This window comes from Sinohyriopsis cumingii, chromosome 17 (genome assembly GCF_028554795.1).
Source record: "Sinohyriopsis cumingii isolate HCF-2022 chromosome 17, ASM2855479v2, whole genome shotgun sequence".
NCBI classification, from domain to species: Eukaryota; Metazoa; Mollusca; class Bivalvia; order Unionida; family Unionidae; genus Sinohyriopsis; species Sinohyriopsis cumingii.
This window is the reverse complement of record NC_142977.1, coordinates 117,994,174-118,020,333: the sequence shown is the minus strand read 5'-3', so window position 1 is coordinate 118,020,333 and position 26,160 is coordinate 117,994,174. Positions and strand designations below refer to the sequence as shown.

Here is a 26,160-nt window from a genome sequence, read left to right as displayed (position 1 = left end):
AATTCATTATGACTTAAGCAAAAAGGAAGTGCTTTCATTTCAGAAAGTCATCTAAGTAAACTTTATAGTCAACAGTCGATCAGAAAAGTCTTTCCATTGATTTGTATTCACTGGTATGCTGAAATCTATGTATACCTCTCCCTCGATAACTCGTGTACAACAGGGTCCACAAGCACAGACTGCACTATAAGTGAGTGCGCAAGGTATCAAGGGACCACCGAAAATCCACTAGACATCAAGAAAACCTTGGGAGGGGTGATAGGGAACTAGGCTGTTCAATGAATGAATCCTCATTTTACAATCACGTCAATAAAGCAATAATAATTGTTAATACATGTAATGTGCTTTTTCTAATGAATTTTTTTGTGGTTCTGTATAAAATTACTTTTATTTTCAAAATGTCCAATAGGTGAAAAATCTTTAACATTGATCCAACTCATTTCAACAACCATCACATGTACATAAAAACATATGTGTATTACGTCACTGCTTTTTATTTTGTTGACTAGTCTGGTTCCCAGAGTGCTATTTAATGGTAAAATGCCAAGTGGGGGGTCAATGTAGCACGGAACTAGACTAACTGTTGATACACCACCAAACAAGATTCCATTTCTTTCAAAAACTAGCGACATTTATTTCATGAGACAATTGTCAATGTCAAAACTCAATTTTCATGTTGTTCAATTTTAAATGTTGCGATTTCATCAGAAGTAACAGTTAAATTTCTTATCCTTGAGGAATTCTCTAAGTGCCAGTTCTGGAACTGTCTGAAATTCATTTACCCACAATAATCCATACCAAGCTCTTTATTTTACGAAGTATTCATTTTGCTTGGTTGCCTTGCTTTCTTTGATCACAGTTATGAAAGAGTTGGTTTCTTTAAGGTAGCTTTATAACAATGTTTGATTGATCAAATTAAATAAGTTTCACCTGACATATGACCAGGGCCGCTAGATCTTAAGCATGTAGGATTTTCATTATTTTAACCTTTTTTATATTCCACCTTCTTTATTTGGTTCAAATCATGTAATTAATGTGATAATACAAAGGAGGCCAGCTTTTAATTCAGTGCAACAATACAACAAATACTTCTGCAAGTCAGGTATCAAAACACGATTGGCACTTAATTAGGTTCTCAGAGAAATGCTCACGGACATAGCTGTTACGGTAGATTGTCAGATTTTATGTTTAAATACACATTGCATGTATGATGATTACACTTAAGAGGAACTAGAAGATAGAAATAAAATACAAATTTCACTTAATATAATTTTGGCATTTAAGTATTAATGTACTGCCTACACTAGGCGTAAGTGACACTGACAATGATTGAAATTTCCTTGAATATCTTTAATTACGATGTACTAAGAATCTTGTTGGGAAAGAAAATGTAACAAATAATATGACTTCTTATTAAAAGTTGATTATTTCATAATGCTGATATCTAACAGTTTTGACCATAAAACAAGCAACATATCAGCATTTCAGTTACTACTTTTGATCGTGACTTTCTTTAAGTTCAACAAACAGGGATCAATTTCTTGGGTATTTTCTGTTTGAAAAAAATGGGATCACTTAAAAAAATGGTATTAGCAGCTATCTTGCTTGGCACTCATCATCAAGAAGTTAGTATTTGGACTGGTTGGCATGGGGGGAATATAATGTAAGTGGGTGGGACATAATGCTACATGTCTTTTGCATGATGCCCCAATGCTAGACATCACTATGAATGGCCACACTGCAGACATCATAGTGATATGACTAAATTTTTTAAAGCTACGTAAAAATCCCAAAACACATTCTTCCTTCAGTGACCATCTCTATTAAGCCCTTCACTGAATTTTTTTCTTTGCCCCTAATGAAAGCTACTTAAAGGGTTTTTAGTAATGGTAGAGACTTGAGATTGTGTTGAAACAACAATAAAGAACAGACGGATGGATGTAGAGATGGACAGCATCGTATCATGATATGCCCTGCCTTATGGTAGGAAAAAGCATAGCGACAGCCTGGCATTTATTCAAGAAGTAACCAATAAGGAGGCCACAAAAGTCTTTTGGACAAGGTAGTAACCAGAAGAAAAAGTTGGGCTGCTGGAAAGACAGTTCATATCAATCAGAGTTCCATGGACGGAGGTGTCTTGCCAGCAAAATGAACCATGAAGTACATCACAAGTCAGCAACACCTCAACTAACATAACGCAAAACTTAGAAATTTAATGAGGATGATGATAACAGTTTTAATACAATCAAATAAATAATAACTATGTCTTGTCATTTACTAGTGAGACAAATTGCATTACTTATAGAAATTTCAAACTATTCTTCAAAACATGAGCAATTTAATGTTTCCATGGAAATAACAAACAAAATGTTTTGCATACTTACTGAGTTGATCCAATGCAGATGGAGGCATGATAACTGAAAATGAAATGATGAACTTTGCAATAAAATTAAAATTGATGCAAATAAAACATTAATGAATTTTATTCGTTACAATGCAATGCATTAGCACCATAATAGTCATTATTATTCTGACATGCAATTAAATGCTAATTCATAATTTCTAATGCATTATTTTTTATTTTTAAAACATGTCTAATTAATCTTTAATGATGTTTTATTATGTCCTCATCACTTATATAACTGAATATTGTGAATTATTTTAAACTACAGATCTATATTTCAAAATTGATTTTTATTCATGACATCAATGTCAGACCCCTAGAATATACCTATTCCTGTATTTATCATGACTGTCTGCAGAGGGTACATAAAGATGGAGCCAAGAATAGCAGGTCTGCAACTGCGGAGTTGTTATAACCCTGTGTGGGAGTAGGTGAATGAGGTTAAGATTGGAGATGGATTCAGTTCAAAATGTTTAAAAATGAATTGCAGAAAATAAGATCAACCCTTTCAAATAAGCATGAACATTAAATACAAGATAAAATTTAAAACAAACAAGATGCTAAAATGCTGTTATATATATCCTCTTATCAGCTGATTTTAGTCACACCATGTGGTTTTAGTACAGCATATCCATTTTGAGAAGGAATTTTGTGTATTTCAGTTGCAAGGTCCTGTTATCAAAGAATAGTCATTTCATACTGGCTGATCAATTGCAATACACACCAATCCATGCTTTGTTTACCAGAATAGTTACACGGGTCAGCCTTGGATATAAACAGAGTACATGTTCAAAAGATTGGGGACTTGTAAAGATTGAGCCCTGTTAGTCAAGGGTAGAGAACAAGATTGAAACTATCAGAAAAATGAGAGAGATAATAGATCAAAATATTTGAAATGGAAATTTCATCTACAAAATCTTGATGTAAAAAATTTTGTAGTTTATAAACTTTGGAACCTAGAATTCAAACTATAATCTTCTCATTACGCAAATTTTTTACCTGCCATTTCAGTTTAGATATTTGGACTAAATAATGAATCCGCTTCACTCAATGCATGAAATCTGCCCACAATATGCTTTTTACAAATTGGCAGAGTATTTGCTGTAAATAGGAATTTATGACACTACCTTTTAAATCATGGTTAATAACAAATGTGTTTGAAATTACTGAATATGAATATGCAAATTAGTAAAGTGAATAGTTTGCTTTTTGTTTTTATACTTATTTAATGAGTATAAGAAATTAATGAAAAAATCTACCTTGAATTTTTATGTTCTTCAGATATTCCTTTTTTATCTCTATTGCTAGTCAGTCTAATCTCCTGTAGCTTCAACATCTGGAAAATCCGCAAGCCTGACTAATTTTCCAAACCAGCCATATTACAATAAATATAAGTAAAATCCTTAATACATTAATAAAATTGTTGTAGAAGCCACATTCCTTTAAAACATCTAAGATTTTCTTAAGTGGTACATACTCATACCATTTCTTCAAGCAGTCAATGTCAAAGTAGTTCAGGATGGAAATCAACACATTTGACATGAATGCACTCCGCTGTCAGTGTTATGTTGACTGAATGTGCCAACAAGAAACATGGACTGTACTTATGTCAGTGTTATACAGCCTGAATGTGACATAAAACATGGACTGTGCTTATATCAGTGTTATACAGCCTGAATGTGACAGAAAACATGGACTGTGCTTATGTCAGTGTTATACAGCCTGAATGTGACATAAAACATGCACTGTGCTTATGTCAGTGTTATACAGCCTGAATGTGACATAAAACATGCACTGTGCTTATGTCAGTGTTATAATGAATAAATTAGCCATCATGAGACAAGGTCTGTGCTCATGGCAGTATTATATTGATTTTTTTGCCATTATAAAACATGGCCTGTGCAGAAACAAGGCCCTGGCAACTAAATTCTTAAAAGGAAATTGTTTTGCATAAAATGCATATATAATCTGCAAACATCTTCAGATCTTTTTAATGAATTTATTTGTGTAACATATGCAAATACACTGCTTATTTAGACCTCTTGTACATATTTGTGCAATAAATGGCTACCACAATTATATTTTAGTGTAAACCTAGGGTAGTTTTTGGACAATCAATCACCCCCCACCAAAAAAAAAAAAAAACAGCTGGTCTGCTCTAGTTCCTTTTCTAAGTTGTCTAGATATATTCAATCAATCAATCAATCTATGTTATGTGTACCTCACCAAAGTATCATATATTTCTGGTGAAGTCTGATAACAACTGGTACAGCATGAAATATGAATTGAAAAATAGTGTCAGGTATGAAAGTGATTCAAAGATAAATTCTTCTGCTGACCTTGATTCACTTTCTTGTCATTATTCATCATGAAATTGTTTATTCATTTAACTGATTTCTTTTATTAATCACAGTTAGGTTAGTGTATCTCTTACTTTTTCCTCCTCGTTCCACATCTTCCCTGTCTCCATACATGGTGACAGAGTAACATCTGTATGTTGCATTGAAGGTTCTCCCAATATCATGGAACAGCGGTCCAAACCCAAACTGAAAATAAAATGATAAACACTAACAAGTATGTCAATTTTTTTTATTATCTAGGTAAATTTATTTACCACACAGATGTATGCTCAGTTATTTGGCATACTGATCTGAGCACCAAATAATACCATCGTCTAAAATAGTCTCTCACCCAAATATATAAATCAATTAACTTATCAACCTATATAAGGGAAAACAGGTGCTCAATGATGCCCCAGTGCTAGACATCACTATAAACTGCAATACTGCAGACATTGTAGCGATATGACTGAAAAATTGTTAAAGCTACGTTAAAAATCTAAATCACACACACACACTGAATTGTATAGTTTCCTTGGGGCCCCGAGTGGCCAAGTGGTCTAAAGCGCTTTCCATTACAGATCACTGTGATCTCACCTCTGTCTGCGTGGGTTTGAGTCTAGGATTCGGCTAATGTGGGTATGTGAGAAAGCTTGCCAGTAGCTTCTTGTGGGTCGGTGGTTCTTCCTGGGGTTTTCCCGGGTTCTTCCTCCACCATTAATACTGGCTGCATTGCATAGCCTATCGTGTGCTGAAAATAGTGTTAAACCCCACAACAACAACATATATTTTCCTTAATCTATGTGCCTAATGATTTTTGAAAACAGACAATCTAATTAAGTGGTATTATGTAGTAATTAACACTGCAGTCAAAATCTTCATTTTTGAAACAAAATTAAATTAGAAAGTGCTTTTCACAGATTATATTTTAAAAAACAAATTACTATTTACATATTGATGTTAAATTTCGTATTATTTTCATCAACAAAAAGTAGAGTAGGCCTAACTTCAGGAAATCAAGCTGTGATAGCTTGCACGGGAAAAGCTTAATGATCAGTTAGCTATTAAGACACATGCCTGAGAATGTGCAAGAGTTTGTCTTTGTAACTCGAATAAACACCACATAAATACATTTTGTCCTGGACTACAACACATTACTGTCTGAACTTTCTGGCTACAGCAAGGGAGCATCTCAAAACTCATAAACTACTGTCAGTCACGGTACATCTAAAAAAATTACTCGGTAAAGTCATTTTGTTTTCCTAACAGAAGAAAGTGAAGTTTACATTTTTCAGGCAACTTAGTTACTCATTTCACCTGGTAGTATGACCCCTGTTGTTGCTTGAAAAGATAGACTCGCCCTTATACCTACAATGTAAGATGTATCACATGTTATTTTTGTTCTGGTGCTATGTCTTAGTGCCTAAATAACAGTCTTGTGTAGCATGTTCCAAGTCGACTGACAGGAGAATGAGTGGTAAAATTTTCAGAGATATCTCACACACTTAGCAGCCCATATAGACACTTTTTGACAAATTTAAATGACATTGATTATACTTACTTTGCTGTCTATATCCTGATGGAATCTGACATTAGCAAATGGATGCATTTTCATGCTCTGTTCTGCTGGTTGGAATGTGATTGAGCCAGGAATGCCGATTTTGGATTAGGCTGAAGAATGCTTCTTTAACAAAGCAAATAAAAATATACTAATACTGAAAAAGTGTTAAGATAGCTTTGTTTTGTTCAAGACATTTATCATGCTTTTAGCCAATTTCGGCATTCCCAGCTTCCATTGCATTACATTACAACCAACTGAAATGCAGGTCAATGGAACTTGAAAATGTGTCCATTTGCTTGTGTAAGAATTTGAATTTATTTGAAAAAAGGTATCAGAGTGATTAAAGTCCACTAAAATCAACATGACTTTCATTTGTGGAAAAGCTTCAATATGTGCTGGTAAGTGTGTGAGATATTCTTGAAAATTTGGTCTCTTTTTCCAATGTCAGTAAACATCAGAATATGCTACACAATGCTGTTATTTAAGCAGTGAGATGAAGCACCAAAACAAAAATAACGTGTGATACACTGTAGGACTAGACTTGCACATGCAAATAAGGCAACCATGTTGCTAAAGAAACTCTCTTCTCATTCGAAAAAACGCCGACAAGTTAACAGTGTTTGGGACCTCCTGGCGATGATCAGGTTAGAACTTATAAATGAATGAATGAAATGTTCCTTGACTAACAGAGAAACACTTAATTACGCATATTTGGATGCCAAGTTTTGATCTGGGACACAGAAAATCACTGAGGCTGGAGTCCTAGGTATGTATGTAATAAGTGTATGGAGAAATTCAAAGACATGCCAGTCCTGCTTCAGCCACCTGCTTTGTGGGTAAATGTGTTGATCAATTAGCTGTGCTGATATTTACAATGACAGAATTCAGTGACTGAAAGACCCCTTGGTGTACATACATATTGCCGATTTATAAGAGTACATAAAAAAGAACATGATGCAATAGCTGGGCAGCAAGTTCAAAGGCTCTGACTGGTGGCTGGGTGGGAAAATGTACTGATATTTACAGTGATTGAATTCAGAGGCAGAAAGACCCAGAGATATACAAGTGGTCATTTATAAAAGTACATCAAATAAACAACTTAAGTCATTTATAAAAGTACATCAAATAAACAACTTAAGCTTTTGTTATTATGTTCATTTCCGAACGTAGCAGAATAAGCAGTGCATGTGACCTCAGAATCAAGGCATGTTGAGACATAGACAAAATGCCAGTTGTAAGTGGGTGACAAGTCGCCTAAAAATGTAAACTTTGCCTTCTTCTGTTAGAAAATCGAAAACAACTTCGCCCTGTGATTATTTAAGAGGTACATTGCATATTTTTTTAAAATGCCCCTTGCCTTAGCCCGGTTAGTTCTAGTGTTGTAGTGAAATGTATTCATCAAGACATCAGTAGCTAGGCCTAGTTTTTATATCAATTACATTGACAAACAAACTCTTGCCTATTCACAAGCATTATGTTTGGATATCTGATTGACCATTAACCCTTTTCTGAGTAAGGTAGCAACTATTAATTTCCTGCATGCGATCCTTTGATGATAAAACAAACAAAATTGTGTTTTAAGATCAGAATCGGTGATCTGGATATATATTAACTGCCTCTTATACACTATTTCGTCATAAAATTGGGTTGAAACTGTAAGTGAACCAGTAGGCCTAACAGGAAACAATGGCAGACTTTGCTAAGTCTGGGATGTACCAGTTTATCAGATTGTCTGTTTTCTTAAATCATCGGGCAAATATATTCAGAAAAAATATACAAATCATTGAAACCAAAGCCTAGGTATTATTTTATTAAAGATTTAACTTTAAAATGCAAATTATGTAGGTCAGAAACGTATGGAACAATGCTATGTTGTGGAATTCGTGAGATGCACTTTAAGGTCTAAGCTGTTTTCTGACTTGACAGGTGTTTGCAAAAATATGGAAAAAACAGCAAATCAGATACAGTAACTATTTATTTGCCTAAAATTACTACAAGTATGTATACAAATAAATAAACCACAAATTTGTGATCCTGTCAATGGACTATTGTAATTAAGCTATACTATAGTGAGTGATTACATTATGAAAACCTCTCCATCTAAAAAATGATGTACTCGCGTCTGTGTTGATTCTGTAGGAAAGAAGGGACTGCAACTTTTGACGGTGGGACTCCTATTTTTACCAAAACGGGAGTCCTGGACTACTAGTTTTAAAATCCTAGTGAGACCTCTAAGTTTTGTGCTTTTTGTACATCCTTGACACCATTTTTTTTAAAAATCAGTACAATCAAACGGGAAGGTGTGTGAATACCTCTGTAAGAATAGTAAAATATTAAATCTTTATTAAATAGGAATGGTTTAAGATGAAACATAGTCCTACAACGTAAGACACATCACCCAATATTTTTGTTCTGTGGGGTGATGGGTCTTACTGCCTAACTAATGGAACTGTGTAGCATGTTTTGATGTCAACTAACAGTGTAATGAATGTAAAATTTTCAGGAATATGACACATGACTGGTAACGAATAACGATGATTTTTACAAAGTATAGTTATAATGTTTCTATCAGACTTTACATACCCTGATGTCTTTTCTCTAATAAATTCAAATTCTCACAAAAGAAATGGACCTGTTTTCAAGTTTCGTTGGCCTACATTTCAGTTGGCTGGAAAGCAATGAAAGCCAGGAGTGCAGAAATTGAAATCTTTAATGAAATGAAAACAAATATATTATGCCTACTGGAACTGTAAGCAATGTTTCAATTCATTCAAGAAACATATCCCTCACAAGACCCTACTTATAATTCAGCTTATGTCGACTACCGTAACAATGCAACAAATTCAAATGAATGTCAACAGAACATGAAAATGCGTCCATTTGCAAGTGTCATATTTTCATTCTGCCAGGATAAAGACATTGTGTGTGTGTGTGTGTGACTTGGATTTTTAACATAGCTTTAACAATTTTTCAGTCATATCACTACGATGTCTGCAGTGTGGTAGTTTATAGTGATTTCTAGCACTGGGGCATCATGTGATGTCCCACCCAGTCACATTATCCTGACATTAGGCCGACCAGTCCAAACACTAACCTCGTAATGCTGAGCGCCAAGTGAGGAAGCTGTTAGTATCATTTTTGTAAGTCTTTGGTATGACTTGGCCGGGGATCGAACCCACAACCTCCCGCATCCGAGGCAGAAGCTCTAACCACTAGGCCACCGGAGCGGTAGGATAAAGACAGCACAGTAAGTATATTATTTACACATAAATTAGTGGAAGTGTGCGATATAGGCTGCAAAGTGTGTGAGATGTTCCTGAAACTTTGATTACTCATTCTGATGTCAACCAACATCGGAACACGCTATACAAGGTCGTTATTTGGATAATAAGACACAGCACTAAAACAAAAACAACATGTGCTATGTCTTTGTAGGACTAAGAAACACTGCATTCCAAACGAATAATGTTACAGGTAAACAAAACATGTAAACTAAATAAGTTCTGATAAATTTAACAGCATATGGTAAAAAATTTCATGCTATGCCCATCATTTCACTGCTCAACCTCATTTGCAGGACTAGCTTCCATCCTGTGTTCTGTTTCTAAATAATACAGGGCTCGAAATTAGCAACAGTCCGCTAGCCCGAGGCTAGCAGATTTTCTGTCAGACTAGTAACTCTCATAATGTTAATAGTCCAATGGGCTAGTAAGTTTCGGTTATCAATATTAATATGATAACGAATTAGTGTTTCCCTTTACCCTCATTTGCACTTCAGAAACCCCCAAATTTTTAATCTGACCCCCAGTTTTGATACCAAAGTTTGTTTTTTACTCAGTCTGACCCCCAGTTTTGACACCAAGGAGATTTTTTACTCTCAGTCTTGCACCCCTAGGGGATACACTGAAATGAAAAAATGACATGGTATCACACTTTAATCACTTGACCACTGTAACAAACTACAAAGCAGTATACCACACAAAAGAACATGGCAAAAACTATTCAAAGAAATTAGTTTGCATTTTTATTTGTTTAAGGTTCTTTTTTTGGTACACTACACAAACGCTCCAACAGTCACAAACAGGAAACTACATATTTTACATTTCCATTGAAATAGTTATAAGAATTAGATTAATTTATTATGATTACCTTACTGACACATCCTTTCCATACAACTACTTTTCTATGATGATAAGAATAGTTTTTATATTTTTCTCTTACAAGAATGAACAAATAATTGAATACATGTGGAGATATCCAAGCTGAATGGCCTACATTTGTTGGGAATTAAAATCTCTGAGCATGGGAATCTTAGATTTGAAAATTTTTCCACCTTTTTATTAATTTCAACAATAAATTGAGGTTCGATTAATTAGGAACAATTACCAAACTTATGACTTATGATACTGTAATTGGAGCTGTTAAATACAACGCGCCGAGTGTCAGATGGCTAATATTGTATAACAGTGTTTACAATAGCCACTGCTTTGATCATGCAGAACATCAGCTGAAGTTAAGTCTTTGTTAGGGAGAGGCCATTTAATTGTGGGAGGTGGCAAAGACATGTGTTTTGAAATGTGTTTCTTGCTCTGACTTTCTTATATAAAGGACACTGTGCCATTCCTTTTCTTGCTTTAAATAATTCACGTCAGCTATACTTTAATATCTCATATTTCAAAACAAGGCACAATTCCCTCCTTATAAGACAGGCAAAATGTGGCATTTTATAGGTGTTCAGCCACTGGAAAAAAGCAAAAGTTTAATGAGAATAATGAGGAATATTCTTATGATAGGGAAAAGCGTAATGGAAAATTTCAAAAGAAATGGACAAAAGACAGGGAACGGTTGAATTATGATGAGGAAAGGAACGTTATGTGGTGTAACTGGTGTACACTATTAGCAAAAACAAACACAAAGAAAACATTCAGTTTTGTTGCGGGTTGTTCGAACTTTAAAATTGAATCAGTAAATGTACATGAAAGTTGTGTGACACTGTTTTGTGAACAGGACTAGTAAAGATTTGGCAGGACTATAGTCTAATAATAAAAACCCATTTGTTTGTACCCCCCTACTGATTTAAATAATAGAAATTTTTAATGTGATAAAAAGTGCAAGGAACTTAGTCAATTCATTCATTGATTTATAGTTTCTAACCTGACTCTGAGTAGAGTGGCCCTAAGACCATCATCTTACGCACGTTTCATGCTTAACATAAGTTTTCAGTGCAATAGATGGACATGCTCGGATCCATTTTCAGTTTCTGGACAAGTCCATTTTTAGCAAAGGGGTGTATCACGACTACAGATGTACATACATAAGTCGTCTGCTTCCATATTTACAATGTCGCATCAAGCAAAGGAAAATGACAACAACGCTTTTTGTGTGGATTTAACAAGCAGTTTAATTTCTATGTTCATGTATGCAGAGGGATATAATTCCAAAGTCTCAACGTTATGTAATTTATGCAATTATTCTTCATTTGCCGAACAGGATGAACAACGTCATTATGTTGTCTGATGGAAATAAACTAGCCTATAGTGTACGCAATATGGCGCCGTGTTAGTATGGAAAGTCCGTTAAGCATGAAATGGTGCAGTGGATGCCAACATTAGTGCCATCCAGGTTAGAAATTATAAATCAGTGATTCAGTTGACTTAGTTCTGTGCACTTTTTATCACATTAAACGTTCTCGTTTTTGAAATCGGTAGTGGGGTACAAACAAACGGGGATGTAGAGTCAGACTATAGTAAATTCTCAATATACTAGTCCTTCTGGCTACAAATAAATTTGTGTTAAATTCGAGCCCTGTAATATACAAAATATGTTAGACTATAATGATAATTATACTTATAATCTTCATTACCATCCTCAAATTAATTGAATCTTCTCTGGCTAAAATCGCTCTGAATAAATGTGATTCACCGAAAATGTCAAACGTATTTACAAAAGTGAGATAGCACAACACATCATTGTAAACGGAAGTTGCAATAATTTGTAAACCGAATCGGCTACCCTAACTATGTAACACTTTATTCGGACAAAGTAAAACTTGTCTCAGTACCCGACAATTTGAGCTCATTTATTATCTTAAAGAGACTATGACTGGACAAAAAGCAAAATTATAGCCGAACCTTAGCCAATAATGACCCATGTATCTCAGCAGCATAAGAAACGATTTCCGGTTTATATTCGCGCCAAATTTGGAAATACATTGTTTACTTATGCTCAAGGGAAAAGTGTCAAACTTAACATGATTGTAAAGGATTTTCGGAAAGAATTTTATGATCAAATCCAACACCAGGTTAATAACAAATGAAGCCAATGCGAATTGTACAAAAATATGAAAGGCAGGAGTTAAAGTTAGACTCTTAAGACGTTGAATCTTCTGATTCTCAATTTTAAAAACATTGAGAATCGACATAGACATAGCAAAATGTAACTTAATGTCGGAACAGCATTATATAATAAGAACATTATTTTGTAAACAACCATATAACAATTTAAGCCAACAATCTGACAGCAATTACAATCATAATGTGTTTTTCTCGTAAAATTGTAATTTTAAGCGGAAACTGCATACTCCTCACCCCCCCCCCATTTATAATTTATATTTTAATAATATATGGAGGAAAATTATTTTACATTAAAGGATACTCTGCAATTACACGCAGTGTTAAAACACATATGAATAAATGGCTGGCCAATAAACTTAAGATATTCCACTTTCCTCATCAATTTATAATTTCTGATTCAAAATTCAACGTAGAGAAGATAATTTACATGAATATAATATACACTCTGCTTACATGCAGAGTTAAAATATTGATAATTATTTACATACGGGCTCTAACAGCTTGACGTCCGTATATTGTACTTTGTGTACTTGGGTCTTATCATTCTTCTTGCATTACAAGAGTAAGTTCATCAGAATTTCTCAAAATGAATTGGAAAATCTTTGGAATACATTTCAGTATGTAATTGGTTTTAAATATTTAGTCTTAAAACAAATAATGACTTTCTTTGCTAACAAAGACAAAAAGGATAAAAACGGTTACTTATGTGAGTCATATAGCAGTGTTTGATTGGTTGACTGCCAGTGATGTCAAATCAAAATTATCAATTCTGGTTAAAATTATGACTGCAGATTGCTGGAGCCATCTGATCTTAGCAATATTTGTCCCATTGTTTTCCATATTTAAAAAGCTTGATCTACAAGTTTTGTTTAGGTGGCTGACTACAGCCAGAAGAAGACAAAACAGGGTCATTGTAAGGGTTGGGTAATACTGGTGCAAAGTGCCTGGAGGGTGTGTGTGAGTGCATTTTGCAGAATTTGCTGTATTTCATCCAGTGCAAACATGTGGCAGCCCTGACTGCTATGACCCATTGGGACAATGGACCCTGTGTATGATACTGTAAAAGAGGCAAGGTTAATAACTTAAATGACTGAACAACACTTGACTCTCAGTCACTGGATGTTATTTGGGTCCATGAAAGGACTTGACCATATTCTGCCATCATTTATTTTTCTCTAATTCTGAGAGAATGGTAAGTGGAGGCAACTCTAAAATTGATGAATTAAAGTTTTGTTGAGTAGCTTGTCTTTTCAGTACTGGTAATGTGTAGATAAGCAAAACTTTGCCTGCTCTGGCAACAATTTGCATAATCCTTATTTTCTGAGGTCTGTAACTTCAATTTGGTCTAAAGCAGAAAAGTAAATGATAGCTTGATAAATAAATAAATATATAAAGAGCACCTTGGATGGGATTAGCAGCCAGTGATCAATGGTTTGGTGTGGAATTGAGTGTTTTGAACTTGTTTCTTTTATTGTATGATGGGCATTGTTAGAACTGGTCATCAAAGTACTCTGATTTATATATATATATATATATATATATATATATATATATATATATATATATATATATATATATATATATGTATGATGCTGTAGCTTTTTTCAGTATTTAGCTTGTGTCAGCCACCTGTTGAATAGTGCTTGTCTTTCCATGAAATGCAAGCAGGTGTAATATACTTATCTTTAGGGTTGTTTTTTCTCGCCAGAGTAATCCAGGTGCAGTCAAGGTATTGTGTCTTTTGAAATCAGAGTAAATCCAGACAGAGGTTTATTTTTCAAAATCTGTTGACTGCCATTTCAGGTGCTTTAAGAGCAATGGTAGCCAAGGAGTGCTAATTGGATTTGAACTCTGGCTTAATTCCTTCAACAAAATGAATATGGCTAATTTCTTTCAGTAGCAAATTAGTTTGGTATGGTAACCAATGAAGGAGTTAGTTGTTGCAAAAATTATACAACATTCATGTGGAATTACAAAAAAAGTAAAAGTACTTTGATGCAATGAGAAGGATAAAGTCTTGTGCCATGAAGTCTGATCATTGAAAGACACAAAGAAATGACATTGTAAGAGATAAGGAAAATATGCAAAAGAGGAATAGTGAAATTGATTGAGAAAGATTGATTCCTCCAAGTGCGTCTATTTTGATATGAATGACAAGGTTTTCAGATGGTTTTGTGCTGCACATGTCAAGAACATTCTAATTACAATTGAATGATTCAAGAAAAGACAAAGATCTTGAAATAGGATATGATTTTGCCATAAATAACAAGTGGTTACACTGAATTCAAGTCTGACAATATTAAGTATTCTATCCTTAGTAAAGAATCTACTTAAGTCAGTACAGGGCACAAAATTAGCAGTAGTCCGCTAGCCTGAGGCTAGCAGATTTCCTGTCGGACTAGTAACTTTCATAATGTTAGTAGTCCGATGGGCTAGTAAGTTTCAGTTATCAATAGTCGGTGTTTGTTTACGCCATTCCCTAATAAAGACATGACTTAGCAGATGTTCTGTAAAATCAAAGCACTGGCCATTGTAAACACAGTCATAAAATATTAGCATGAGAAGATGAAGTCCATTTCTGCCTTGGAAAGGTGCATTTCTGTAACAAGAATCCATCTGATTTTGTGCATTTCACTTAACAGCGCAAAGTATGGTCCTGTCATTAACAATGCAAGTTTGGTAATTGATCCTAATTAATATGATAACAAATCAAATGAAAAAATGATGTGGTATCACACTTTATTCACTTGACCACAGTAACAAACTACAAAGCGGTATGCAACACAAAAGAACATGGCAAAAACTATTCAAAGAAGTTAGTTTGCACGTTTCTTTGTTTAAGGTTCTTTTTTTTTGCTCGCTACCCAAACGCTTCAACAGTCACAAACAGGAAACTACATATTTTACATATTTTACATTTCCATCAAAATAATTATGAGAAATAGATCAATTTATTATGATTGCATTATTGACACATCCTTTCCATACAAATACTGTTTCTATGATGATAAGAATAGTTTCTATATTTTTCCCTTACAAGAATGAACAAATAATTGAATACACATGGAGATATCCAAGACAGAATGCCGTACATTTGTTGGGAATTAAAATCTCTGAGCATGGGAATCTAAGATTTGAAAATTTTCCGCCTTATTTTTAATTTCAACAATAAATTGAGGTTTGATTAATTAGGAACAATTACCAAACTTAGACTTATGATACCGTAATTGGAGCTGTTAAATACAATGCACAGAGTGTCCGATGGCTTCGTTTGATGGGAACACACCTTTTCCAAGCTGAAACTAACACTATCTTCTGATACTAATATTTTATAACAGTGTTTACAATAGCCACTGCTTTGATAATGCAGAACATCTGCTGAAGTTAAGTCTTTGTTAGGGAGAGGCCATTTAATTGTGGGACGGGGCAAAGTTACGTGTTTTGAAATGTGTTTCTTGCTCTGACTTTCTTATATAAAGGACACTGTGCCATTCCTTTTCTTGCTTTAAATAATTTGCGTCAGCTATACTATAACATCTCGTATTTCAGAACAAGGCACAATTCCTTCCTTATAAGACAGGCAAAATGAGGCATTTGATAGAAGGTGTTCAGCCACCGGAAAAAAAGCTAAAGTTGAATGAGAATAATGAATAATTCTTATCATAGGGAAAAGCGTAATGGAAAGTTTCAGAAGAAATGGACAAAAGACAGGGAATCGATGAATTATGATGAGGAAAGGAACATTATGTGGTGTAACTGGTGTGCAATTCGCAAAAACAAACACAGAAAACATCAGTTTTGTTGTGGGTTGTTCAAACTTTAAAATTGAATCGTTAAACGTACATGAAAGATTTGTGACATTGTTTTGTGAACAGGACTAGTAAAGATTTGGCAGGACTAGTAATTTCTCAATATACTAGTCCTTCTGGCTACAAAGAAATTTGTGTTAAATTCGAGCCCTGCAGTAATAAAAATACACATTTAAAATGAGATTAACACCAATTGGTTTCATGATGATTCCATAGCATGCATGTGGTTTATAGATGAAAAAAATATTAAATGTTTTAGAATTAGTTGCAACATTATCACTTCAAGCATGTATATAATTATTACGTGTGATCCCTTTTAGACAGTTCACCCCCATTATATGACCTCTTTACTGGTGCTGAAATGGGTAGACTTAAAATTGAGGGACCACTGGTTTCAAACCAGTGAGTAAAATGCCTGAGCTAAGTATTAAAAGTAATCTTATGCTGTTTTCACAAATGCTTTTAAATTTGTATTAGTCCACATTTTGTTATCTACAGTTAATTCCCTACTCATGGTTTCTCTTATCATATTCAGGGTAACAAAATTATTAGGGCTTATTGATCTAAAGATTTAAAATGCCACTTAAATTGTTTAGTAGGTTTGCCAAATGACTGTTGAAGTTTGAAAGGTACTTAAAGCTTTGTTACATGAAAAAATAGGTACATAATAGTATTAATACATGTACCATTAAAATATAATCAAAAACTGGCACTGGATATATTCATACTCATTTATGTTATTTGAAATAAATTATTAACTGTATACTTTTTCTTAATTCAGCAGGCATATTTTCTATTTTGCAGAGGGTACTTCTCCTGGTTGCATTTGATGTTGATGCTTTGTGTGCATGTAAAGTACTACAGGTAAATACATTTTCTTTCAAAGATTGATGTTGATGCTTTGTGTGCATGTAAAGTACTACAGGTAAATACATTTTCTTTCAAAGATTGATGATATTGTCAATTCCTCTGTACTTTTTAAGAATGGTGTAGTCTATGATTTGAGAGAAAATATTAGACCAGTTTGAAACTTAAAGTTTCAGTAGTAAATTTTTAAAATTGGGAATTCTGCAGGATTATTAGCTTACCTTTACAGATAAAGAAAAGTTAATGCTATGGTGCCTGCAGTTGAAATCTGTTTAAGGTTCTGTTTATTGCTTGTATCAAGGACCTATACTTTTAAGCTGCATTCTCTTTGTTAAAACGCTTGTGTCTGACCTTATTTAATACAGTGGTCCCCCTCTTATACGGCCGCCCCTTCTGCACCAGGAAAGGGGTCTTATAAGATGGGGGACCTTAACAGAGGGGGACTAAAATTTTTGTGAGAAGTATATGTAATGTATGTAGTAAGAAAGCTACATACTTCAAAGCATTTAATATTTTCGTTTAAAAGTAATATTAATTATTCAGATTATTATGCATGTGTTAGAGTAAAAATGTTTTTCATAATTTCACAGATGGATTAGAAAAGATGAAAAATCGATTCAAAGATGAATACATGAACTATATATTACTGCGTTCCATTCTAGGGCAGCTTCATGCCCCATGCAGGTTGTGTGGAAAGGATTTTAATATTGGTCATGAACCTTGAATTAACTTGTTTTACTAACTCCAGTACTAAGGTAACTTCTTTTTTTACAGCAGAACTAAAAAGTTGTACCCAGTCTGTGTAAGAGACTTTGACAATGAAAAGGGTAAAGTCAGAGTGCTCTTCTTTCATTGCCAGAATTAACAGTAGGTTCCACTGGAGAAAACAAATTTTTATTTGCTTAATAATGCTTTGAATAAACATAAGTTGGCAGAACTGTATGGGGTTTTCAGTTAATGCTGCATCAGTTATGACTGAAATTCATAAAGGAGTTACATTCTATATTTTGAAAAATGTCTCCATCATTGTTCATATCAGATTGTCTGTTATATGATGCACCATGCTGCAGGAAAAACTGCTGATAAATTAGAAGGAGAACTCTTGAAGTATCAAGTTGGCACTCTACCTGACAGTGTACTTTTTGGGGACAGAGTTGATATTTTCATCTCATTTGCCAGCTAAAAGACCCAATAACTGGAAGATACAAACTTCCTCTTCTTTGTCAGGTTATGAAAGGAATATAAACAACACATGTATAGAAAATGTCAGTTTTCATTTGATTTCTACAGGGCTGCGTGCAGGGTAGGACATTTAGGACAACATTCTTCGTAGGGCACACAAATCCTGTCTAAGGCTCTGGATATATAGCCATATGTCAATAAACAATTTACTTTTAATTGTACATGCTACATCTACTTGTACCCAGATTTTGGTCAGCTGGAGAAAGACGTGATCTTACTGATGCTACCCAGAGGATGAAACTTTATAGGAAATGAAGACGTGTACAAATTAAAAAGTTAAACATGTTTGTGAGATGTCTGACCCTGAATTAACTTGTTGCCAATATATCTGGTTTCAAAAGATTGAAAACTTAATTTGCATTTTATGCTGCCATTGGTAGTGATTGTAAGCATAAATATTTTCCCTGAAAAAAGGGAAAACCTTTCACTGCACAATAAAAATGTACCAGTCACCTTGGAAAATGCAACAAATCTATCAGATTCCATTGCTTTTATTTAAGTTTGGTGGTGATTTCCTTTGATGGAAGGTACTTTGTTTTTTTGTGAAGATTTTTGTTGGTTTGCTTTGATGAAGGGTGCATGTGTTAGTGAAGTCACTGCTAAAGGCCTACTTTAGTGGCCCAAACAAATGCTAGTTAGTAATTTCAGCAACAATATCAAGTAATTGTAGAACATTAATTGAGACTGAATTTTATTTCTTTGCTTGGTATTTATACAGAATGATCGTTGCTTCAAAAGGTAAAGTTTTATTTGAAGTTTCAATAAAACTAGTTTTTCTAGGTACATTTAAAAATAAAAGAATTAGCCATTGTTTAGTTGATTGTGGCCGTTTGTGTTCCTGTCTTCAGAGATTGGTGGATTGAATCTAGTCTGGTAGCATGGCTATTTGAGAGTATCACAGCATACAGTACTCAGGCCAGATGTCAGCATAAGCAGATTATGATGTAACAATGCACTGTTAAGATGGTTTGTCATGGTGTCTTTGAATTTCTGCACTCCAAACCATGATCATATACATTTGACTAACCAGCCAACAATGTTGTCACAAAAAAACATTGCCAGATAGCATGATCCCTGAATAAATTTTTTACATGTTATATTTTATACTTTTAAGAATATTTTTTTGTATAAGAGAAAAATAACACCTGTAAATGAGGTTTTGGAATGCTGGAAATTAAACAGTTTCAAGGTTTGTTCAATATCAAACTGCATGATAAATTTGGAAGAATCCAACAACATGGCTTTATTTAGGCATCCTATATTTTAAACAAATTGTTCCTAGTTGTTTATTATTCAAATCTGGCTTCATATTGGTGAAATTTTGGATGAATTTTGGTTTCAGATGTCTTCTTTCTGGCAGATTATTTGTATGGTTACAGTATCTATGCCCATGTTTTCCAGCTGTGATTTTTCCACCAGAATCATCCAGGATTTTGAATACATTTTCTGTGTTAATTGTGAGCATTTATAGTATAAGTTTAGAGCAATGGCTCATTGTTTGATACACTCCTATTTATTTCCACAATGTTCCTGTTTGAGGCTTACTGAGGATCCACACCATTTTCATATTTTACACAAGGTTACATTTCTGATGAAAGTGTGAGTTATGATGTTTAACCTTTGAGATTATATGCTATATGTCGGGAGTGTAAAAAATCGTCAACATAATTGGGTGCTGAGATATCAAGATTTATTTGGCAAATGTACTACAGAACCATGATTATACATCTGAAGCACCAAAAATGAGGAGTTTTGTTTCTAAACACAAACGGCATTTGTAATGCACAATAAAAATAATTCAGTCATGCCAGGTTGCAAAGACCTGGACACTGGATGTCTTTTAATAAGATTAAGTTTCAAGTCGCACATTTTTACAACACATAAGTTACTGTAACAATGTCAGTGATGTAATGTTACTTTTATTTCCCTTTATTATCCTCATCCCTTTGGTAGCCTCAGCAATGCAATAGTTTTTTCATTCAGACCAAAATCAAGGCCAATTTAATTACATGTAGATGTAGGACTGTACTTTAAAAACAAAATATTTTCTTTTGTTAGTGTTCCCTGTAATTAGTAGCAAAATGTTACTGACCAAAATTGTGCATGAAAATCAGTCGCTTTTGTTGATCATCAGAGGGTCCTTTACACCGGTATGCTGGTTTTTATCGATGAAACTTTCCTATGAATTTGTAAAAAAAGATGAGGCTGTCTGTATTCATATCCTGACAAACTATAAAATGTGTCTTTAGAGTTAACTGTCTCAACATCAAATTCTGTAAAAAGCTGACTTATTCTTTTCATACAGTTGTATTCCCATATCCCTCCAGACTTTGATCAGTGACTGTCGGCAACAACACAGCGCCAGAAGTTGAGTTGGTGTATCACTTTGATGGATTGCAAGGCTTTGACATTCAATTCAAGATAATACAAATGAAAGCAATCCTCTTTCTGTTTCATAGACGTTACTCTTATCAGTCACTTTCTGTTTCATAGACGTTACTCTTATCAGTCACTTTCTGTTTTATAGATGATACTCTTATCAGTCACTTTTTGTTGTATAGACATTACTCTTATCAGTCACTTTCTGTTTTATAGATGTTACTCTTATCAGTCACTTTTTGTTTCATAGACGTTACTCTTATCAGTCACTTTCTGTTTCATAGACGTTACTCTTATCAGTCACTTTCTGTTTTATAGACGTTACTCTTATCAGTCACTTTCTGTTGTATAGACGTTACTCTTATCAGTCACTTTCTGCTTCATAGACGTTACTCTTATCAGTCACTTTCTGTTTTATAGACGTTACTCTTATCAGTCACTTTCTGTTTTATAGACGTTACTCTTATCAGTCACTTTCTGTTGTATAGACGTTACTCTTATCAGTCACTTTCTGCTTCATAGACGTTACTCTTATCAGTCACTTTCTGTTTTATAGACGTTACTCTTATCAGTCACTTTCTGTTTTATAGACGTTACTCTTATCAGTCACTTTGCTTCATAGACGTTACTCTTATCAGTCACTTTCTGTTTTATAGATGTTACTCTTATTAGTCACTTTTTGTTGTATAAACGTTACTCTTATCAGTCACTTTCTGCTTCATAGACGTTACTCTTATCAGTCACTTTTTGTTGTATAGACGTTACTCTTATCAGTCACTTTTTGTTGTATAGACGTTACTCTTATCAGTCACTTTTTGTTGTATAGACGTTACTCTTATCAGTCACTTTTTGTTGTATAGACATTACACTTATCAGTCACTTTCTGTTTCATAGACGTTACTCTTATCAGTCACTTTTTGTTGTATAGACGTTACTCTTATCAGTCACTTTTTGTTGTATAGACGTTACACTTATCAGTGACTTTCTGTTTCACAGACGTTACTCTTATCAGTCACTTTCTGTTGTATAGACGTTACTCTTATCAGTCACTTTTTGTTGTATAGACGTTACTCTTATCAGTCATTTTCTGCTTCATAGATGTTACTCTTATCAGTCACTTTCTGTTTTATAGACGTTACTCTTATCAGTCACTTTCTGCTTCTGTTTTATAGACGTTACTCTTATCAGTCACTTTCTGTTTTATAGATGTTACTCTTATCAGTCACTTTCTGTTTTATAGACGTTACTCTTATCAGTCACTTTCTGTTTTATAGACGTTACTCTTCTCAGTCACTTTCTGTTGTATAGACGTTACTCTTATCAGTCACTTTCTGCTTCATAGACGTTACTCTTATCAGTCACTTTCTGTTTTATAGACGTTACTCTTATCAGTTACTTTCTGTTTTATAGATGTTACTCTTATCAGTCACTTTGCTTCATAGACGTTACTCTTATCAGTCACTTTCTGTTTTATAGATGTTACTCTTATCAGTCACTTTTTGTTGTATAGACGTTACTCTTATAAGTCACATTCTGCTTCATAGACGTTACTCTTATCAGTCACTTTTTGTTGTATAGACGTTACTCTTATCAGTCACTTTTTGTTGTATAGACGTTACACTTATCAGTCACTTTCTGTTTCATAGACGTTACTCTTATCAGTCACTTTCTGTTTCATAGATGTTACTCTTATCAGTCACTTTCTGTTTTATAGACGTTACTCTTATCAGTCACTTTTTGTTGTAAAGACGTTACTCTTATCAGTAAATTTCTGCTTCATAGACGTTACTCTTATCAGTCACTTTCTGTTTCATAGATGTTACTCTTATCAGTCACTTTTTGTTTCATAGACGTTACTCTTATCAGTCACTTTCTGCTTCATAGACGTTACTCTTATCAGTCACTTTCTGTTTCATAGAAATTACTCTTATCAGTCACTTTCTGTTTCACAGACGTTACTCTTATCAGTCACTTTCTGTTTCATAGATGTTACTCTTATCAGTCACTTTCTGTTTTATAGACGTTACTCTTATCAGTCACTTTCTGTTTTATAGACATTACTCTTATCAGTCACTTTCTGTTTTATAGACATTACTCTTATCAGTCACTTTCTGTTTTATAGACGTTACTCTTATCAGTCACTTTCTGTTTTATAGACGTTACTCTTATCAGTCACTTTCTGTTTCATAGACATTACTCTTATCAGTCACTTTCTGTTTCTTAGACGTTACTCTTATCAGTCACTTTTTGTTTCATAGACATTACTCTTTTCAGTCACTTTTTGTTGTATAGACGTTACTCTTATCAGTCACTTTCTGTTTCATAGAAATTACTCTTATCAGTCACTTTCTGTTTCATAGACGCTACTCTTATCGGTCACTTTCTGTTTCATAGACGTTACTCTTATTAGTCACTTTCTGTTTCATAGACGTTACTCTTATCAGTCACTTTCTGTTTCATAGAGGTTACTCTTATCAGTCACTTTCTGTTTCATAGACGTTACTCTTATCAGTCACTTTCTGTTTCATAGACGTTACCCTTATCAGTCACTTTCTGTTTCATAGACGTTACTCTTATCAGTCACTTTCTGTTTCATAGACGTTACTCTTATCAGTCACTTTCTGTTGTATAGACGTTACTCTTATCAGTCACTTTCTGTTTTATAGACATTACTCTTATCAGTCACTTTCTGTTTTATAGACGTTACTCTTATCAGTCACTTTTTGTTGTATAGACTTTACTCTTATCAGTCACTTTCTGCTTCATAGACGTTACTCTTATCAGTCACTTTCTGTTTTATAGACGTTACTTTTATCAGTCACTTTCTGTTGTATAGACGTTACTCTTAGTCACTTTCTGTTTTATAGACATTACTCTTATCAGTCACTTTCTGTTGTATAGACGTTACTCTTATCAGTCACTTTCTGTTTTATAGACGTTACTCTTGTCAGTCACTTTCTGTTTCATAGACGTTACTCTTATCAGTCACTTTCTGTTTTATAGACGTTACTCTTATCAGTCACTTTCTGTTTCATAGACGTTACTCTTGTCAGTCACTTTCTGTTTCATAGACGTTACTCTTGTCAGACACTTTCTGTTTCATAGACGTTACTCTTATCAGTCACTTTCTGTTTTATAGACGTTACTCTTATCAGTCACTTTCTGTTTTATAGACGTTACTGTTATCAGTCACTTTCTGTTTCATAGACCTTAGTCTTATCAGTCACTTTCTGTTTCATAGACGTTACTCTTATCAGTCACTTTCTGTTTTATAGACGTTACTCTTATCAGTCACTTTCTGTTTCATAGACGTTACTCTTGTCAGTCACTTTCTGTTTCATAGACGTTACTCTTATCAGTCACTTTCTGTTTCATAGACGTTACTCTTATCAGTCACTTTCTGTTTTATAGATGTTACTCTTATCAGTCACTTTCTGTTTTATAGATATTACACTTATCAGTCACTGACTCATAGACATTACTTTTATCAGTCACTTTCTGTTTTATAGACGTTACTCTTATCAGTCACTTTCTGTTTCATAAATGTTACTCTTATCAGTGACTTTCTGTTTCATAGACGTTACTCTTATCAGTCACTTTCTGTTTTATAGACGTTACTCTTATCAGTCACTTTCTGTTTTATAGACATTATTCTTATCAGTCACTGATTCATAGACATTACTTTTATCAGTCACTTTCTGTTTTATAGACGTTACACTTATCAGTCACTTTCTGTTTCATAGATGTTACCCAGTCATTTGCTGCTTCATTCTCTTTGCGTTGAAGAATCTGTAATCATGGCACAGCAATGGGCAACTTCATTTGAAAAAATACTGGGCACTACTAATTTTAAAAAATTACAGTTTGCTCCTTAATTTACTCTTGTTCAAAACAAATTAATAAACAATAAACATGTCATTGATGATGTGGGGGCAAGTGGTAACCGGTTTGGTTTGAAATTTTTCTGGTTTCTATTTATAATTGTAAGTGAAGTGATCTAGCCATGCTGAATTTGAATGCTTACACTCACTCCAAGCATGGAAACACGTTAACTATTTACTTTTTAAATGAACTCTGAAACAAAGTTGTTAATTGTGTATGGATTAAGTTGGTGACTGAACATGAATATATCGGAATGCAGTTATTCTATGGTTTGTTCCACAAAACATCGTGAAATTTATCCTATCTGTGTAACTGTCAATTATCAGGTCAGCATCATTAAATGTAGCTAAAAGTACTTAATTTGCTTTAAAACGTATAGTGTAAAACGAATGAAGTATTTTTAGCCTCATTTAATGATGCAGAACTCATAATTTACTGTGTTACAGATAAAATTTGCGATTCTCTGTGGAACAAACTATATTGTGTGGAACAAACTATATTGTCATGGTGTTGACGATGCTGTCCATTATGGACACACCTCCAATAATGGTCAAAAATGCATTAGTTCAATTTCCTTACTCTGACATATTGTTTACAATATTATTTTTTCCACTCTATGCAAGTGATAAACCATGCATTGGTGAGATTTGTTGATTAGGATTTTTATCTGTAACATTTTTTTTTGTACCGACTTTTTCCATGCATGTGGTACAAGGTACTGGTAGTAGAGGAAATGCCTGATCAGTTGTAAAATTTGTCAGAGATTGACATTAAAAGTTGCATTTCGTTGAATTAAGCAGGTCCACTTGTCACTTTGGACTGAAACTTGTGCCCGACATAACAGGGTTATCGACTTAACAGGGTTGAGATAAGCGGGGAAAAATTAGTATAACAAAAAGATTTTTTGGGACTGGACCAAAACACTTGATATACGTGGGTTCTCTAGATAACCAAGGTTGAGATAAGATGCTTTGACCGTATATCAGATTTTTCAGAAAGCTTGTTTTGTACCATATATACATAATGTGCCTGCAGATGAGGGATTATGTTGTTTGCTTGACTGATTGCTCCTAACAATTGGCATAGACACAGCTCTGTTGGTGCATTATGCAATGGCAGATATGGGTCTCTGCAGTTTGCAGTTGGACTCACAGTGAGTAAATATGGTATGATTACCATAGGGTTTGAATGTGAAACTTTGTACTTAGAGTGAATACCAATTAGAATGAAAACATGTGTACCACTTTTGGGCATAATTGAAAATGTTTAGTGAGTCAGATTTTTTAAAGAATTTTTTTGAAGAAAACGTCAAATTTAAGGTACT

At 34.0% G+C, this 26,160-nt stretch overlaps 2 protein-coding genes across 2 annotated transcripts in view; one reads left to right on the top strand and one right to left on the bottom strand.

The window, feature by feature from the left end:
* Positions 1 to 12,321, bottom strand: part of LOC149779734 (ubiquitin recognition factor in ER-associated degradation protein 1-like) — a 47,477-nt gene extending 35,156 nt beyond the window's left edge. Inside the window, exons 1-3 of the mRNA XM_089940594.1 lie at positions 12,168 to 12,321; positions 4,839 to 4,950; positions 2,385 to 2,417 (exon numbers count right to left, since the gene is read on the bottom strand). Coding sequence (XP_089796720.1) covers positions 2,385 to 2,417; positions 4,839 to 4,950; positions 12,168 to 12,170 — 148 coding nt within the window. The 5' untranslated portion in view covers positions 12,171 to 12,321. The remainder of the gene's footprint in view (positions 1 to 2,384; positions 2,418 to 4,838; positions 4,951 to 12,167) is intronic.
* Positions 12,322 to 12,523: 202 nt separating this feature from the next.
* Positions 12,524 to 26,160, top strand: part of LOC149779733 (cell division control protein 45 homolog) — a 115,129-nt gene continuing 101,492 nt past the window's right edge. Inside the window, exons 1-2 of the mRNA XM_089940593.1 lie at positions 12,524 to 12,605; positions 17,271 to 17,330. Of these exons, the coding sequence (XP_089796719.1) occupies positions 12,555 to 12,605; positions 17,271 to 17,330 (111 nt within the window). The 5' untranslated portion in view covers positions 12,524 to 12,554. The remainder of the gene's footprint in view (positions 12,606 to 17,270; positions 17,331 to 26,160) is intronic.